Below are 17,405 nucleotides of genomic sequence, written 5' to 3' on the forward strand. Positions count from 1 at the left end.
GCATGAAGCTTGTTGATGGCCAGATGTAGCACACGGTTTTGGAGGTTAAAAAAAAGAACGAAAAGAGCTTGACAGCTGATTTGGCAACAACTGTTGTGCTTCACCTGCTTTCGGTGGCACTAACACAAAGAAACATGCCACGGCTGGGTGGAAGTGAATTGAATCTGGCCTCTGAATCCAATAGATGCCCCATGCAGCCAGAGTGATCCACTAATGTTTTGTTCAGCTTAATTGAGCACTGTTCCTGCAACTTTGCCTCACATCTTCATCCTGCATCTAATAGCCACAGCTTCCCCTTAAAGTCTAATTGTGTTACTGGATGAAAGTAGGGCAGAAGGAAAAACAAAACTTTGAGATATGGCATTGGAAGACAGAAGAAGCTGTCAAAAACAACGCACTAATTCAGCGCTTCATTTTTACTTGTCCATGCATTTACGATTATTATGAACCAGATGTGCCAGATCTTTCAGTCAAATAACCAAAGCCAGTTTGCTAACACATATACATGTATCCTCATCCATATACAGAGCTACACGATTTCTTATTGTTTTAGATCATTAAACAAATCTTAATATTTGATAAACTGAGTAAATACAAAATGCTGTTTTCAAATGATGATGATGATGATGTAATTTTTTAAAGGAAAGAAGCTATCCAATCCTACTTGGGCCTGTGTGACAAACTATTTGTCCCATAAATCATATAACTATTTGTGTCACCCTTGGTACCAAGAACTACAATCAAGCATTTGCGATAACTGGCTCTCTTCTTGGCAACATTGTTTTCAGCCACACCGAAGGGTTTTCAAGCATGAACGATGTGTTTAAGTTCATGCCAAAGAATCTCAGTCGACTAGGCCACTCCAAAACCATGCCATTCAGAGGTGGACATGCCAGTGTGTTTTGTATCTTTGCTGTGCACAACATGATGGCCAGACATCCTGGATTGTCTGGTAGAGAGAAGAGTTCATGGTTCCTTCAACTGCAGCAATTGCAGTGTTCCTGGTGCTGGAGCAGCAAAGCAGCCTCAGACCATCACACTACCATCAACATGTTTGACTATGATGATCCTGATGATTTGTTATGAATGTCACACAGACCTTCCAAAAACCTTCATCTTTTGTGTCATCAGTCCACCGAATATTTCCATCAGAATGTTTTTTTGGCATATGTGAGACGAGACCTTTATGTTGTTTTTGGTCAACTGTGGTTTTCTCCTTAAACTCTCCCGTGGATGCAATTTTTGCCCAGTCTCTTTCTTATTTTTGAATCATGAACTCTGACCTTAACTGAGGCAAGTTAGGCCTGCAGTTCTTTACATGTTGGTCTGGGTCCTTTTGTGACTCCCTGGATGAGTCACTGATCTTCGATCATCGTCTTGGAGTAATTTTGGAAGGCCGTCCACTGCTGGGAAGCTTCACCGTTTTCTCCATTTGTGAATAATGACTCTCACTGTGGTTCACTGCAGTCCCAAAGGCTTAGAAATTACTTTGTAACCCTTTCAAGACTGATAGATGTCAATGACTCACTTTCTTTAGAACGTGGCATGATGTGTTCCTTTATGAGATCTTTTAGCCTGCTTCACTTTGTCAGACAGACTCTATTTAAATGATTTCTTGATTCAGAGAGGTAATTACTTGTTTAAACAGGAATCAGAAGGATTGGATAGCTTTTTTTAATGAATAAAATCATTATTTAAAAACAAAATTTTGTATTTCCTTTGGTTATCTTTGACTAATATTAAAATTTGTTTAATAATCTGAAACATCTGAAGTGTGACAAAAGAAAAAAAAAATCAGGAAGGGGGCAAATACTTTTTCACAGCACTTCTAACACTAGCCACATATTGCACAGAAAAATCTTCTTCTGGCCATTATATATACCCAAACCCGCCACCCCAACCCTGTCTGTTTCCATCACCTGCACAGAGGGTCCTGGTGACAGACCTTCCGTAGCTCCAGACAGTTGGGTTTCTCCTTATCTTTATAGGAGCAGTCGGGCACAATTGTTTGCCTGCGTCGCTCAGCGCAGCCTGTAGTCTGGCAGGGGCAGAAGAGCAGCCGGTGGGTGAACTCACTGGGCACTCGGTCTATGAAAGCCTTCAGGGCCTTATGGCAGCGCTTCCTGCTGCAAGTTTCTCCGGGTTTGAAGTCTGCTTTGCTGCATATGTTGATGTAAGAAGCACGTTGCCTCTTGCAGCTCCCATTTAAGTTGCATGCTTTGGCTGCATCAAGGCAGGGGTTGCAGTCCCTCTCTGTATCAGGACAGTGGAAACCTTTCTGGGTCACTGTGACGGCTGCTGTTCATAAAAATACAAGAAAGAGAACTCTGTCAGTTTATTAAGCCCAAAGAGAAAAAACGTTTACACTTCAATGGTTAAAAGATGTTAAGTGTCACATGTCCTGTCTTTGGATAGAAAACATTTCAATTAAATGGGAGTAAAAGCCTTCACGTCATGTCACTGCAAACTTATAAAAAATATTTTTATTAGTAAAACATGATTTTACTGATAGAATCGTCACCTTTTTATAGCTCCACATTTACACAAAGGCAATAAAAATGTATTTGTGAAATGCATTACAAACTAAATGAACAAAAAACATACATCTTATCTTTAGATTGTAATATTTAAGTAAACGCACACTCTCTCACACTGACATGTTAAATGGCAAACAGTAAGGACAGCAGTGGAGAATTGAGAGATTTCAACCGTGTCAGCTGAAAAACTGATCTTAAGTGAGGGTGTCAAGCATAACTGGGCTGCCAAAGCGTCCAATCCCACTGGACGGCTTTGTATCCAATGGGATTTGTTAAAATTTCTGAAGGGTGGGAGGGGCATAATTGTTGGAGTTTCCACTGTAATAGGGTCAAAAAAGGTTTGAGCTGGAAGTCTTCAAGAACGGATCCCATTGTGAGTGTGACTGTTAATTTCTTCGGAGCCTGAATCATCATCAGTTTTACTGCTCTTTTACTGACAAAGACATTACCGATTGTCCGTAACACCACACACTGAGGATGATTAAGCCAAGGAGCCACGCTGACGTGTTTCTCTGCTTTATGGCCGTAGCATTTCGTTATAATAACAGCACAACAGCAGAGTGACTGGATGTGGAAAAGTTGAAACCCACTGGTGATGATGTACTTATTTTTCTCGAGGCTTCTCGGGCTTCCCATCATCTTTGTGTTTTAAAGAAATGCTTTATTAAACGTCCCCATTTTCAGATTTTACTTGTACTCTGACACAGTTGCCGTAAAGCATTACCCAGTATGCTACCTGTCTTGACCAAGCTTCTGTGCGAGAACTGAGAAGGAAAATCTTTCCACTGAGCCTCTGACTCAACATCATTAATCTGATATCGTTTAGATTTGGCTTGGCTGCAAAGTACCATGAACAAACAAAACAATAATCCTTGAATCTCTGACTATGTTCCTCTGTTTCTCCTACCAACAGTAAGCCACCAGAGGGATACTAGCAGCCAGCCCCATTCACTCTAACTGAATTATTGATTTAGTCTGTTTCAGACCTTGAGTGAAATATGAATAAATTAATATATGATTCCAAATGGATGGATAAATTATCTGTTTCTAGATAACAGCATGGCACGATTATCATCATATTAGTACATCACAATATTTACCTCAATTTAATACTAATAATAGTCACAATTTTAAGTTATTTAACAAATGTAGCAAACGAGGACTCTTCTATCATACTCATTAGTTTAATGGAGAAATGTAAAGCAAGCTGGCGTCCCTGGGAAAATATTGACAAGAGCTTTTATTTATGTGAATGCTGGCAAGTGGGAAATAGCAGTAAATACTGTAGCATCTGCTCAAGACATGGTAAGCTCAAGCACTTGAAATGACTGCTGTAAACCCTTCACGCTTAATCCACTAATCTTAGATCGAGTCCCCTCATTTATTTCTAGTGTCATCGCAAACTAAGACAGTGCAATCACTGGTCACCACACACGTGGAAGAAAGATTACATCATTAGTTATGTTAGGAGGATGTCCTCAGATATACCACAGTTGCAGTAAAAAAAAAAATGCTTTTCTGAGATATAACAGTAATAAAGCAGGTTCGTGTTCACTTGTGGCACCCCTCTCTTGTATTCAGGGTATATTAGAGAAGTTAACCTGCCTACCCTGTAGATAATGATATTTCAGAGGTCGTGGCGGCTTGGTGACACTCAGAGAGATTCATCTCTTATTCAGCAGAACCAATCTCACTCTGTGTCTATCAGACAGCCCGGAGCAGAAAGAAGACCATTTATTTTAGAGGTGTGTGCTACAGAACTTGTGTTGTTTCCAAGTGGTGCATCGCACATTATCAATCCTAGAAATGGGGATACATAGAATCACATCGCGACACAGGGGAAAAATAAGCAGGCCCACCAAATTAATGATTTTGTCGTTTCAGATCACATCAGATAAACCAAAACTCACAGCCACTGAAGAATAACAGAAGTAGAATATCAGGGGTTCATCACAGAAAGAAGAAAGCACGCTTAATCTAGCTTTCAGCTAACCAGGGCTTTCATTTAGATGAATCAAGGTTAATGTAGCAGGCGCTCTGATAAACGGCCCGGGTGTTAAGAGAAATGTCCTGAGTTCAAGAGATGTAGGTGTTCAGAGCAGTGCTGTCTTTTCCAGTATTTGTCACAGACCGGGGGGAAACCTTTTCTTCTCTGTTCAAATATTGAAAGCATTAACCCGACAAACCGATATTAAAATATACTTGAATCATCTTATTTATCTTTGCACTCTCTAAAGGGGAGAGGATAAACACTCCTCAGCAGATGTCAGACAGCATAGCACCCTCACTATTTGTTAGTCTAAGTGACTGAAAGGCAGACGGAATTGCGCTCAGATCGTTTACTTATGTGACTTAGTTGATCTGTGAATATACTGAGACATGAAACAAGAGCTGAGCCAAGCTTGGCTGAAGAGGGCCTGAGGGGCGGGGGTGGGGGAGAGGTTAGCGGGGTGGCTTTCTAGTGGTTCAGGCTACATTACACTGGGAGTTTACAACTCCTAAATCTCTCCTGGCCATCTACAGGCTTTAATGTAGGCCACTGAGGGGGTCCAGAATGAAAAGAAAATAGGAGAAGGATGAGCTACTAAGATTTATCTGACCAAGCAGGGCCGAAGCCGCTTTGGAGGCTGTAGCGATGGAAGGTTTTTTTTTTTGTTGCTGTTTTTTTTTAGTACCTTTGATTGGGGAACTGAGATTGAATTTAGTGCACAACCCAAAAAGATGTCCTGGGGCGAACATAAGATACGAAGCCCACTTGATGGCTCTGACGTGCTTACACACAAACAGGATGATAGCAAGAGCGGGAGGAGAAGAGGAAGGAAGCATCGAGTTGAAGATGGGAGGGGAAATGTTTCGGTATTGTTCTACAGAGTCATAATTGATTTTCCAAGTGCATTACAATGAAAGTTTTCAGCAAACACATTCTGCTATAATGTGAGGCGAAAGATGTTGATAAGCTAATGATACGAGACGTACAAAAATGGAAAAAGCTTTAAGAGGGAAGAGAAGGCTTGAGCAGTTGATTACAGGAGCTGATCATGACAGATAGAAAGATGAAATGGGAGGACAGAGAATAACAGATTGGACAGCCACTTACAGAGACAGGCTGGAGAGCTTTCAATTAAGTCACCCTAATTCAGCAGAGATGCGCGACATTTGCTCAGAATAATTAACCCAGCCCATCAGCAGTGCAATCAACAGCTCTCACCGTCACAATAATCAACACCTATCTATTAACTTACCTTGTTAGTTGTCGTACCATACATTAATGAGTGAGCGAGGACGCCGACTGAATGACAGACAAGTGGATGGGTTGCACTGGCTGATTATTATTGTAGATACTAGAAATGCAATCAGTGTCATTAAGGACAAAACAAGTCGTAAATATTGTGCTGCCTTCTGGCTGCACGATCGTGTCTGTGGGGATGTTTTAAGTGCACATGTGCAGGACAAATGCCATGTATTAAATTGAACTGAGGGATGGAAACGTTTGAAATCGTCTTTAAATGACTGTTTTGTGTCGTAAACAACGTGTGCCTCAGACATCGTGCTCCGGTTTGCTGTCAAAAACTCTGAAAGCGCTGTCGTCACTTGGCGATCTTGCTGTTTGACTGTTAATGGGCTTTTAATAAGGATCTCTACACTGTGGGCATCATAAACAAGGCTCCACTGATGGCAATGTGGTGGAAACAGCCATCCATTCTTTCAGCACGTATAGCACACGCGGGCAAAGAAGGAAAGATAAGGAAAAGACTAAAGAGAAGGATGCAGGGGGATAAAATGTGCGATAGGAGACATCTACGGGAAGACAGATGGAGAGAAACAAAATTACTTAAGACCTTTGGTCCAGTGAGAAATAAAGAAAAAAGGGGCATAATAAAAAGAGAGAGAGAGAACAAGGAGTGGACTGAGCTTGTATAAATGCAAGGAAGTGGATAAAACATTCGTGTAATCAGTATCACGATTTTGATACTTCTTCCCCAAAGAGGAAGCGATCTTCTTTTCCCAGTAATTGCTCTCCGTCAGCCTAATTTGAATTCTGCATTTCATATATCATCCTATACTCAAGGGACACTACGCTGCAGAAGGAAGTTCAGCCCAGGTTAGCAAGAAGCTCTTGGCTCTGGGTATGTTCTCAGTAATTAGGAAAGGTGCCAAAGTTTGGATTTAATACAGCCCTGGGTGAGCGCGTGAGAGCTTGTTAGGGAAGTCTTTAGTCTGGACCCCGAGGAGCATGTCAAGCATTTCTGTGTCAAAGGGCTCATCAGTCATTAGTTCTATTCTCCATGTCGCAGTGGGGTTTTCTATATGGAGGAAGAGGGTGCACCCAATCTACAACATCATCTCCCTAAGCCCTTTTAGTCAAGTTAAACGTGTAGATGTCATCAGAGGAAAAAGTCTTCTATTCTTACGGATCAGCTGAATTTCACCTGGTATCATGGAGAAATTGCTAAAAAGAGGAGATCTTGTATAATCACATAGAAGCAGCACTAACTACCTTTATGTGAGAATAAATGTGTGTGAGTGGAGGTGGGAAAGTGATATCCAAAGGATTTCTAAATCATGGCAAACACACTTCTAAATACTTGAGATGTTTCTGTTGCCTCCTAGTGACGTTTCCTAGTGTGAAAAGTGACCCTTGAGTCTACCTCCTTTAGTCTTCACTGGCACCGATGCAGAATTTGTTCAAGTCTAACAAAACGTGTATTTAGGTCAGCCTGGCCAATATTGTATCAAGAATCTTCTTGTCTCGTCATTACCAGCACACAAGGAGGCAATAACAAAACTTACTAACAAACTGAAAGATTGTTCTGTTTACTGTTATTTATTTCTGACTTGTTAATAAAACGCTGACTATTAAAAAGGGCATCTGATAAGTGCGCCTGGAACAACTCTCATTACTGACCCAGAGAGAGACAAGCTCTGGCTGGACTGGGGGTGAACTGATTAGAAAATCCACACAGAATAATGAAGCATATAAACAAAGTAATATATATGCGCGGAGGCACAACAGCAAGCGTGCACAAAACGAATCTTTCACTAACAAACACATGCAAAGATACATTCTCACCCGCCATTACTTAGTGTTTGTGTAACTAATAGTAATTGTTATGGGGTGTATGAGGACAATGTGAAAATGTCAAACATTTCAACAGCATACTGAGCAGGACTGTTGCCCTGTTCCTTTTTCCTCAGCTGTAGAAACAGCTTTCTGGATTTAATTGGATGGTAGGCCCACAGAGCCGAGAGGTGAGAGGCTTAGTGCAGAGAGTTACAAGGTCTAACTAAGGGATGTTAAACTTAATTCCTGCAGGGACCTCTCAATGCAGGATTCGCTGCTACCCTCTGTTCCTAATAAGTTAATTAACTCACCACCGAGTCACTGAGAGCAGAATATATTTCACAAGGAGCATATTAACAGTTACGGTCAATGATATCTTTGCATCCTGTGTGTGATACGCCATTCATCTGGGCTTTGGAGAGGGGATTCTCTCTCCCACCTTCGCACCTGGTGTCTTATTGATCTGAGGACAGGTCTTTGGAGTTGTAACTGAGAAAACAGAGGTTATGGATCACAACTGTACACAGCCGGTATTGGTATAGAAAAGATAACGGTATCTGTTGCAGCTTTAATCAGCATAGTGATCAGCAGGTTGAAAGGTACAGTACGTGTCCTTAAAACAATTATATCGGCAGAAGCAGATTCCCTCTCTGAACTAGCAGAACTTGCTGGAGCACTGGTTTGTCTGTTACTGGTAAGTGTGGGTTGATAAACAAATAAAAAAGTGTCTTCCTGTTGCCCCCCTCTTTCTTTGATTTGCTAGATTCCCCGTGGTGCTCAGCAGAATTTGATTAGAACAGGGAAAGTATGCATTTCTTATTACTTAGGACTCAACTCTTAGAGACCTAAAGAGGATTGGATTTGGATAGAAAACTGATTATCAACAGATTTCCTCTGGGTAAGACTCACTTAGCTTCCCCTATCATTTGATGATGAAGATCCTTCTAGGGACAAAAAAAACTACATGCACATACTGCTGTTTATGTGCATGTACCCTTGTGTCCAAGCTTTCTACTGAAGATCATGCGGTTAATATGTTTACGATTTCAAATTAAAAGTTTGAAAAGTGCAAAGCATTGACTGATTTGCTCATGATGTGCTAAACTAAATCTGTCTCGAGTCAGATTTAGAGCAGATGAACAAAAAAATCAGAGCAGGTGTAAGATGAATAATGACTAGTTTATTATGCTGATGATTGCGCTTATTAAACAATATTGTTATTACACATCTTGCATATTTACTCAGTCTTTTTGTTGTTGTTGACCTGATAGCATCTGTGAAGTGCATCCTCCATACGTCCTTTAATTTTTTCTAGCACAAGCTTTTTTTTCTGTCACGGAAATTGTTTTCAGCTCAGATGCTGCCATAGAAAACGGAGCTGCAACTGATTAATCACTTTCTCTCATGCCTAATGACTTGTTCAGCCACTCTATATATTAGCTGAAATATATATTTTGTTGCATAACTTATGGTACAATGATAGGGCTCTCAAAAGGGCTTTTCAGAGCCCTATCATTGCTGGGAAAGTGAGGACATTCTGTCATTCAGAGGTTCATGCTTACTTCAATGTCCTTCACAGCTTAATTCAGACACATCGACCACAGTAAAGGAACGAGCTACAACACTTGCATCATATTCTGCGCAATGCGTAAAATCTGACACTGAATCGTGTGCCACGTACTGACAGATCAGACGATAATTATGAAACTGTAGCTTATAAACTAGAAGTTTGCATGCCAGCTCACCTGCCTGAAGTGATGTTCACATTGTCAGTTACTTTTAAATCCCAATCCATGCAGTTTCTGAGAAAATTTCTTATTATTACTAACGAAGTAATTAATGGTGTTACAGCTCTTGTGCCACAATGTGTGAATGCACCCAGCTGTCTCACTCTCGAAAAAGACTTCTGGAAACAGCTGGAAGCTAAAAACTAACTGCAGCTCCTGTTAACAAAAATATCAATACTTGTGGGTTTTTTCAGTCTCTATCTCACAGAAGCAATTTTGGGTGTCTAATAGCAAATGTTTTCTTCTCGCGTGATTAGTATTTAGGGCAAGGTGTGCCAGTTTATGAAGTAAAAATGCACAACTAACTTTAAGTTAGATTTTGATTTTCAATTAGAAAATGTGTCTTTTCAGAGGAATTGATAGCTTTTATCAGCAGTATAATTAAAAAAGAACTGTTTAACCTTTATTGATGGGGCTGTTAACATTTCTTAAAAGCAGCCATATTTTTCAGTGTTACATGTCAAATGACAAAAGAGATGAAATTTAATACAAATGCTTGATTAGTTTCTTTGAACTGTCACAGTTTGACATGAACTGTGGATGCATGAAAGTGAATTCTCTTATTGTTATAACGTGAATAAAAAGGGCCACTGTGGGCTGTAATCTGAGAAACTTAGGTTTGGGGGAATTTTCAAAAAACAATGGCACTGAGGACCTTAAGGTGCAGGAGAGACATGCCCAGTTAGCTGTTAATGCATTCATCATGCAGTCATCCTTCTGGTATACTAAAGGTGACACATAAATCTAAACACAACCTTAATACAGGGTCACTGTGCACAAGGTCACTGTAAAATGTAAAGAAAAACAGAATGCAATGAATTACAAAGCTCATAAACACATATTTTTAATCACAATATAACATAGAAAATATATCAAATGTTTAAACTCAGAAATGTTTGTATTTCAAGAAAAATCTTGGCCATTTTAAATTTGATAATAGCGACACATTTCAAAAAAGTTGAGAAGGGCAGAACAAAAGGCTTGTAAAAGTAAGTTGTACAAAAATGAAACAGCTGAAGCAAGATTTTTCAGCCAATTAGGTTAATTGGAAACAGGTCAGTAGCATGATTGAGTTTGAGACAGGCAAAGTTTCTCAGAAGTAAAGATCAGCCAATGTTCACTGAGCTGGACTTTGAATATCTCACCATTAACAGTACATAATAGCATCAAATGATTCAGAGAATCTGGAGACACATCTCCACTACGAGAAGGCCAAATATCAGTACTAGATGTCCATGATCTTCAGGCCCTCGGACAGCACTGGATTAAAAACACGTATATTTTGTCATGGAAATCACTTCCTGGGCTCTTTAACACTTCCAGAAATCACTGTCTGTGAACACAGTTCACTGTGCCATCCACAAAGGCAGGTTAAAGCTCTTTCATGCAAAGAAGAGGCCACATGTGAACATGATCCAGAAACACTGCTGTCTTCTTTTGGCCAAAGCTCATTTAAAATGAACTGGGGAAATGTGTAAAACGGTTTGGTGGCCAGACAAAACCAAATGTGAAATTCTTTTTTGGAAAACATGGACACTGTGTCCTCCAGACTACAAAGTAAAAGGATCCAGGTTGTTATCAGCTTTCAGTTCAAAGGCCTGCATCTCTGATCTGTGTCTATGTTACTGGCACATTTGGAAGGACACCACGAGTGCTGAAAGTTACGTAGAGATTTGTACGAAGGTAAGTAGAGCAACATGCTAAACCACGTACTGTGTCTATTGCAGTAGCATGGTTTCATAGCAAAAGGGTCTGGGTACTAAACCTGCGTGTCTGCAGTCCACACCTTTGACCAGCTGAAAACATTTGGAGCACCATGAATTGAAAACATCAATAAAGAACAACCCAGAGCTTAAATCCTATATCAGACATGACTGGGACAAGATTCCTTAGCTTCCTCAGAAATGTACACGCATGCAAAAATTGCAGTAAATTACAGTAATCTGCAGAGGGAGATATTTTATTTCAAGGCAGCATGAAAATAATCACGGGAAAGTGTTTAAACGGACATTATTAACACATTTACATGTATATACATATTAGCTCACCTACCTTAATCGATTTTGACGATTAAGGACCCTGGATTGTACTTAATACGAGTTTTGCTCACTACCGACTTTGCGGCTTTAAATATATTATCTCCCCCTGCTGGTAATGCAAATTTGGCATGCAGTAATGCAACTTCTGCAAGCGTATCTGTTTCACGTTTTGGAGATGCAAAGCGTGAAATTGACCCGGTAGACCAGCGTGTCTATTACATAGTTTCCCATGATACTGGGTTGCTAAGGTGGTGTAACCTTTTCCAGAAAAGCACATTCATCCACATCAAGTAGAAAATTTTTGATGATTAATAGAAAATTAATCATCAGAAGAGTGCATGTCTGTAGGGGACTTATATTCCTTCTTTAACTTCTCTTTAAAGTATTTTGCTCAGATCATTATTTTATTTTTGCAAATTTTCATACATTTTCACAACTGTGAGTTTCTACTAACTAAGCAGGTTAAGAATACAAGTTTAGCATCACCAGACTTGAATGCTGGCCATACTGCATTCATTGAAGCTGTCAAAAGCACTCCCAAAGGAAAATACTTTCCATAGCTTTCCTGCTCCACAAAGGAACACTTCCACTGCTCCCCTATACAAACCTGGCTCCCTTTCAATATATCATCTCCGTCATGAGATAACCATAACCTCTGCCACGAACTGACAGCATTGCCTGTGTCATTAGTCATGGGAGTGAAAAATATCTGCCAATAACCTGACTGCTTAAGCTTAATGTGGACAGGTGTGCAGGGGGGAGGTATCATACCTTGTGACAGAAACCAGACTGCAGGAGCCAGACCTGGTCTCTGCGCCAAAATGTGGCAAAATCTATCTGACACTGAAGTTGATGGATGTGACAGGGAGCATGTTTGTATCAGCTGGACGAGGAAAGTTAAACTATGCCAAGCTATGCTGTGTCACATTAAATACAACTAGTTGTACCTTTAAAGCAGTGACAAAGTCAACGAAGAACTTTATTGCTAACCTAATTTCCTCATTGGCACATTCAAAAGCATTTTTTAAAATTAATCCGATCACTTTACTGTCTTTTTTCCCCCACTATAATTTTTTTCAAAGTAAGCTTACTGTCAGCGCACACACTGTGCATAAAACAAAATTACAAAAAGCCAACATCAAAGTGACTTAAGCCTGCATTCTAAACAATGGCCACCAGGGGGAGACTGCTCTGGTTGCAAAAGAAGTCATGTTGTACGGTTGTCTAGGGGACAATTACGCCACTGCTCACTTGATCTATAACCTCAGATAAAGCTTTCATGATGAGTTTATGGCCACAGTTGTCTATCTGGATACAACGTGCAGGGTAAGCTTCATCTTGGCTGCTCTATCTTGTGACTGACAACCATCTTTTGTTCGAGGGGGTTTCAGTACATGTTATGTGACATCGCACTAATTATGTCCACCTCAAATTATCAGCAAAAACAGTCAAAGTCAAAATATGCATTTTTGTGATGAGGCATGCTTGTAGCCTGTCACGTTACAAATTAGTACTAACCTATAATCACCATCCCTCTTTTGTGATGAAAGGTGCATGGCAGCGGAGGAAAGGAGGATTTAGTAAATGCCACCATACTGCCATCACAGCAAAGAGACTGCTGTTGACAAGGACACTTTATTCAGCCCGAGATGCAACTGTGCTGAGCACTAAGGTGATGAAACATTGCTGATGCAGGTGCACAGTGCCAGCAAAGCCAGGGCAAGAAGAGCACAATTCATCTCTGTGTTTCTGATGAAACCATACTCGAGTACATTGTCATCACTGTTGCTGAAAAAGAAATATGGACAGGCAGAAGTATAGTCACTGACCTTATTCCAAGGGACAGATCCCACAGGATTAAATTTGCTATTTGCACTTTGTCTTTTTTTGTCTCTGTGTGTACAATGCAAGCAAACTGCATGTGCATTCAAAGATATGCAAAATAAGGCTATGACTACACAGTCCCATTAAAAGGAGCAGCTTGTGTGAAATAGTTTTCCAGGTATCACTCGAGGCAATGCAGAAACACTCTCCATATGTTCTGTTTCATTTTAATTCAGTGTGAGTGCATATAGTAGTACAGAATTCTTCTTTTATTCTAGCACCACTTATGTCCCTTATCTCCCTTCCACACAAAAACTTTTAAAATAGCAGAGATTATTTTTCAATTTTCTACCTTTCCTCTTGGAGGGTGTAGATTTCCCTGTTCTCATCTGAGAACAATCCTAACCAGATATCATATATTCCCCAAGTCTCTATATAGTTGAACATTTATAGACATGATTATGAATACTTTAGTTTGGTTTAGCAATCAAAGTGAGAAGTATTTCCATAAAACAAGTGTGTAATTACTTATCTGTTTGCCTGTGGTTTTCTCTCAGTGCCACAATCAATTACCCTGCCCTCAGAAATGATAAATAATGAGGAAAGCTTGCGGTTAAACAGATTTTGGAGAGCAAATCCAATATTTCACCTTGAAGCGAATAGAGGAAACAGCTGAAGCAAAATGGATAGACTAATGAGTCCCCTGTTGTATCTTAATATGTCTAGGTGCATTGTACTGTATTTTCTTTCAGGAAGGGAGTTGGACTTATAAGCTGTTAACTTTTCTTTATTTATTCATTCATTTTTTTGTAACCATGCATGTTTTATTATGTGTTTGACAAAAAAGAATTAGCTCACAACAGGTTATAACTCTTAAAGGTAGAGTATGGGAAAATCTCTCCACTAGATGTCATTAGTTTACCCCTCAATTCAGGTGCATAATCCTAGCTACGGTAGCTGCTGTAGGACAGATAACTCTGGCTGTCGTTCATCTGCAGTGAGGCTGTCAGTCTGCAGTTTACCTCAGCTGTCAATATGTGTCTATGCCAATTTGCTCTAGAGGCTGTAAAACTTTGTGGAAGTAGTCCAATACGAGTCAATGAGTCAGTGAATCTCACTTTTGTTCATTGACAGTGACACTGAGGTGACTTGTTAAGGATATCTTGAACTTTTCTGGTAAGTGCTGCTGTTCTTTCCCCTGTTAGCTGCTGTTAGCCTCTGTTAGCTGCTGTTAGCCGACATTAGTGAAACTTTCTTTGAAGTCGCTCTAACATTGTTGGACTCTGACACTTAAACTCTCATACAATGTGAGAATGTGATCATACTGTTTATAAGATTTTTTTTAGGATATCTGAGCCTAACATTAGCTGGAATAATGTGAGCTTATAACCAGTTGTTTGTTTAGCTAGCTTGTTGTCAGCAGTCTGGCAGACGTGAGGATCGCATGTCTAATTTGCTGAAAAGAAGTAATTGTCGTAATATTGGGGATATAAATAAGTCTGTTTATAAAAGGTTTTGAGTATTACAGCCCTGAATTCAGTTCAGGAAATGAGGCTTTAAGTGAGGAAAAAAGAAGAGGATAAGATTTTATTAAGATGGCGGTAGTGTTGTCTTTTTTTGTGTTTTTGGACCCAATTCCAAGATTTAAAAAAAATATAGGTATGATCCTTCGTTTCCTAAGTCTGAAGTCCATACACAAATTGAAATTTGCACCACCTTCTCTAGCCACATACATGAAACACGATTAGGTGGAACAACAATGTCCATCTCCACCACTATTCAAGATCGCAGGGCAACATCATGGGTTCCACAGACCAGCAGTCATTCCTCACTAGTGAATTAATGTTAAATTTATGAGAATTCATCAATTAGTTAGAAGACATAATTACACAATAATCAATGTATATTTAAGTGTACATATTATTGTTTCAAATAAACCAAAAAAAGAAACCACTCTACCTTTAATTAGCAATAAGTGACATTAAAGTTGTTTAAACTGGGAAATTCTCAAGCTAATAGTAATTTATACATGTATTAAAGTCACACTATTTTCATGGTGTGAGCTGAGATTGGTTATTTCTACCTCCAACTGTGGTTAACATCACAATTAGTAATGAGTCTACATGACTTGAATGACAACACTGTGTACTCTTTGAGCTTGAATCAAAAAACATGAACACGGAGGCGGATTTATATGTAACACTTAGACTTGGTTATTATTATAGACACAAACAAATATTGTGGGTTTCTAAATTATAATAATTAAGGTAATTAAAACAGAACCATGAATATTAAACAACTAGGAAGACGGCAGAAGTGTGATGGCCATGAGCGCCATGGATATCTCCATGTTTTTTTTTTTACACTTTCTTTGTGTTTTTCTCTTTTCTCTCTTATGATTCCCTGTGTGTATCTCCCAATTTGTATGCATGCACCCTGCATGTCTCTTTTCAGGTAATTTCTCCACAATTTTTTATATATATTTATATTTTTCATTAAAATTGAAAATTTTCTTCAGTCTACGTGCTTTTATATTTGGCTCCTCTTGCTTGAACAATGAACTAGATTTGATAAACATTTGGTTAAGTTATTTTATTCAGCAAACAAAACTCGACTTTGACTTCAAGCAAAGCACCATGTAACAGCTATGTGTAGTGTCAGCCAGTAGGCTGACCCCAATCACAGAGCACATGTTTATGCTGATGCTGGATGTTGATATTCTATTTATATCAACATAAATGTTTTTATGAAAAACATTCACATGCTTTAAACAGACTCCCACCACAATCAGACTCAATTTCATGACTCCTCATGTCGGCAGTTTTTAAATAAATGATGTTTAAGTAAACAAAATTAAGTACCTTGTAATGATAAAGAAGAGGAAAATGACAAACAGTGGGATGAGTGAGGAAGTAAATCAAAAAGCTAATTAGTGGAATTCACACACAATTCCATTAATTATCACTCAACCGAATAGTATTTCACACACACACACACATACACACACACACTGACACTACAATGATTTAAAACTTCATTTTTAATGGCAATTTTTTTCAGTTACTTCTTTTTGCGGTATTTTTGCAAGATATGCTGTACTTCATACCATAATTAGTGAAATTTAATGTTGTTGTGACCTAAAGACAACCAAAGACCCCTTATTCACGTCCCCCCTTTTTTAAACTCTTATTACTAAATTTGAACTAAAACGGCATTACTCTATGCATGTAATTGATTGACTCTTGACTCTCATATCGATATAGTTTTATTGTCATTATGATATCATAAATATTATTACCTTTTTAGCTTTAATTTTCGAACCGTTTTTACATCACAAAGTGAAGCCAAGCCTGAGCGAAGGCTTGCAGCATTACTAGTATACTTTTTCATGTTTAACTGATTCCGATCTCCCATTATTGATCCCACCAGTCTGACAAGTTTTATTATTTTGTTTTGCAATATTCTTCTTGTTGGTTTCGCCTTTCACTATCCCTAGCCAACGGACTCACACAGACTTGTTGGGTAGCTTTGTATAATATTGCAACATCTCAACCTTACAATGTAAAGTCCACTGAAATAACTGCTGTTGTGAATGTGTGCTATATAGATGAAATTAATATTTAATGGCATTTTGCCTATAGGAGGTGCAAAAACAACATAAACTGAAAATATCATAATTCAACTATCATGAGCTTGATTTCATTTTTTTCTTATCTAAAGCCAAAATAAAACATAATGACTTCATATAACTATAAACATGTGTGCATGTTTCAGTCACATTTTCTGTTATTAAAGTAACAAATTTTGAGGTTTGTGCAGCCTTGGCAGAAGTATACATTTTCAGAATTTTTTAGATGTACTTAAAACAGGGAAGGCAGTTTTCTATCATCTCTAAAAACTCCAAACTAATCAAAGCCAGCACTTTTATATATTCTGGTCTCCCTTTTTCAATATATCAAACAAGCCTATTTTCAAAAACAAGTAAGGCACTACTGATTTAAAGCTAAGGGGATTATGCAAAAAGCGTGTCTTTCTTGTACCTCCCAGTTATAAAACAAAGGAAGATACATCAGCAAAGAGAAAAGGAAAATGTGCAGTCTTCAGTGTTTGTAGATAGCTTTTGGCTAAAAAGAAAAAAAAAAAGCAGAAAAGGAAC

General features: G+C 38.9%; 1 protein-coding gene across 3 annotated transcripts in view; it reads right to left on the reverse strand.

Moving 5' to 3' along the window:
- LOC116313913 (GDNF family receptor alpha-2-like) overlaps window positions 1–17,405 on the reverse strand; it is a 70,576-nt gene that overhangs the window by 34,576 nt on the left and 18,595 nt on the right. For 2 of the 3 annotated variants that reach the window (XM_031731754.2, XM_031731755.2), the window contains exon 4: window positions 1,920–2,298. In XM_031731754.2, the coding sequence (XP_031587614.1) occupies window positions 1,920–2,298 (379 nt within the window). The remainder of the gene's footprint in view (window positions 1–1,919; window positions 2,299–17,405) is intronic. The other variant, XM_039621274.1, reaches the window with a different exon arrangement.

Source organism: Oreochromis aureus, linkage group 12 (genome assembly GCF_013358895.1).
Source record: "Oreochromis aureus strain Israel breed Guangdong linkage group 12, ZZ_aureus, whole genome shotgun sequence".
Lineage (NCBI taxonomy): Eukaryota > Metazoa > Chordata > Actinopteri > Cichliformes > Cichlidae > Oreochromis > Oreochromis aureus.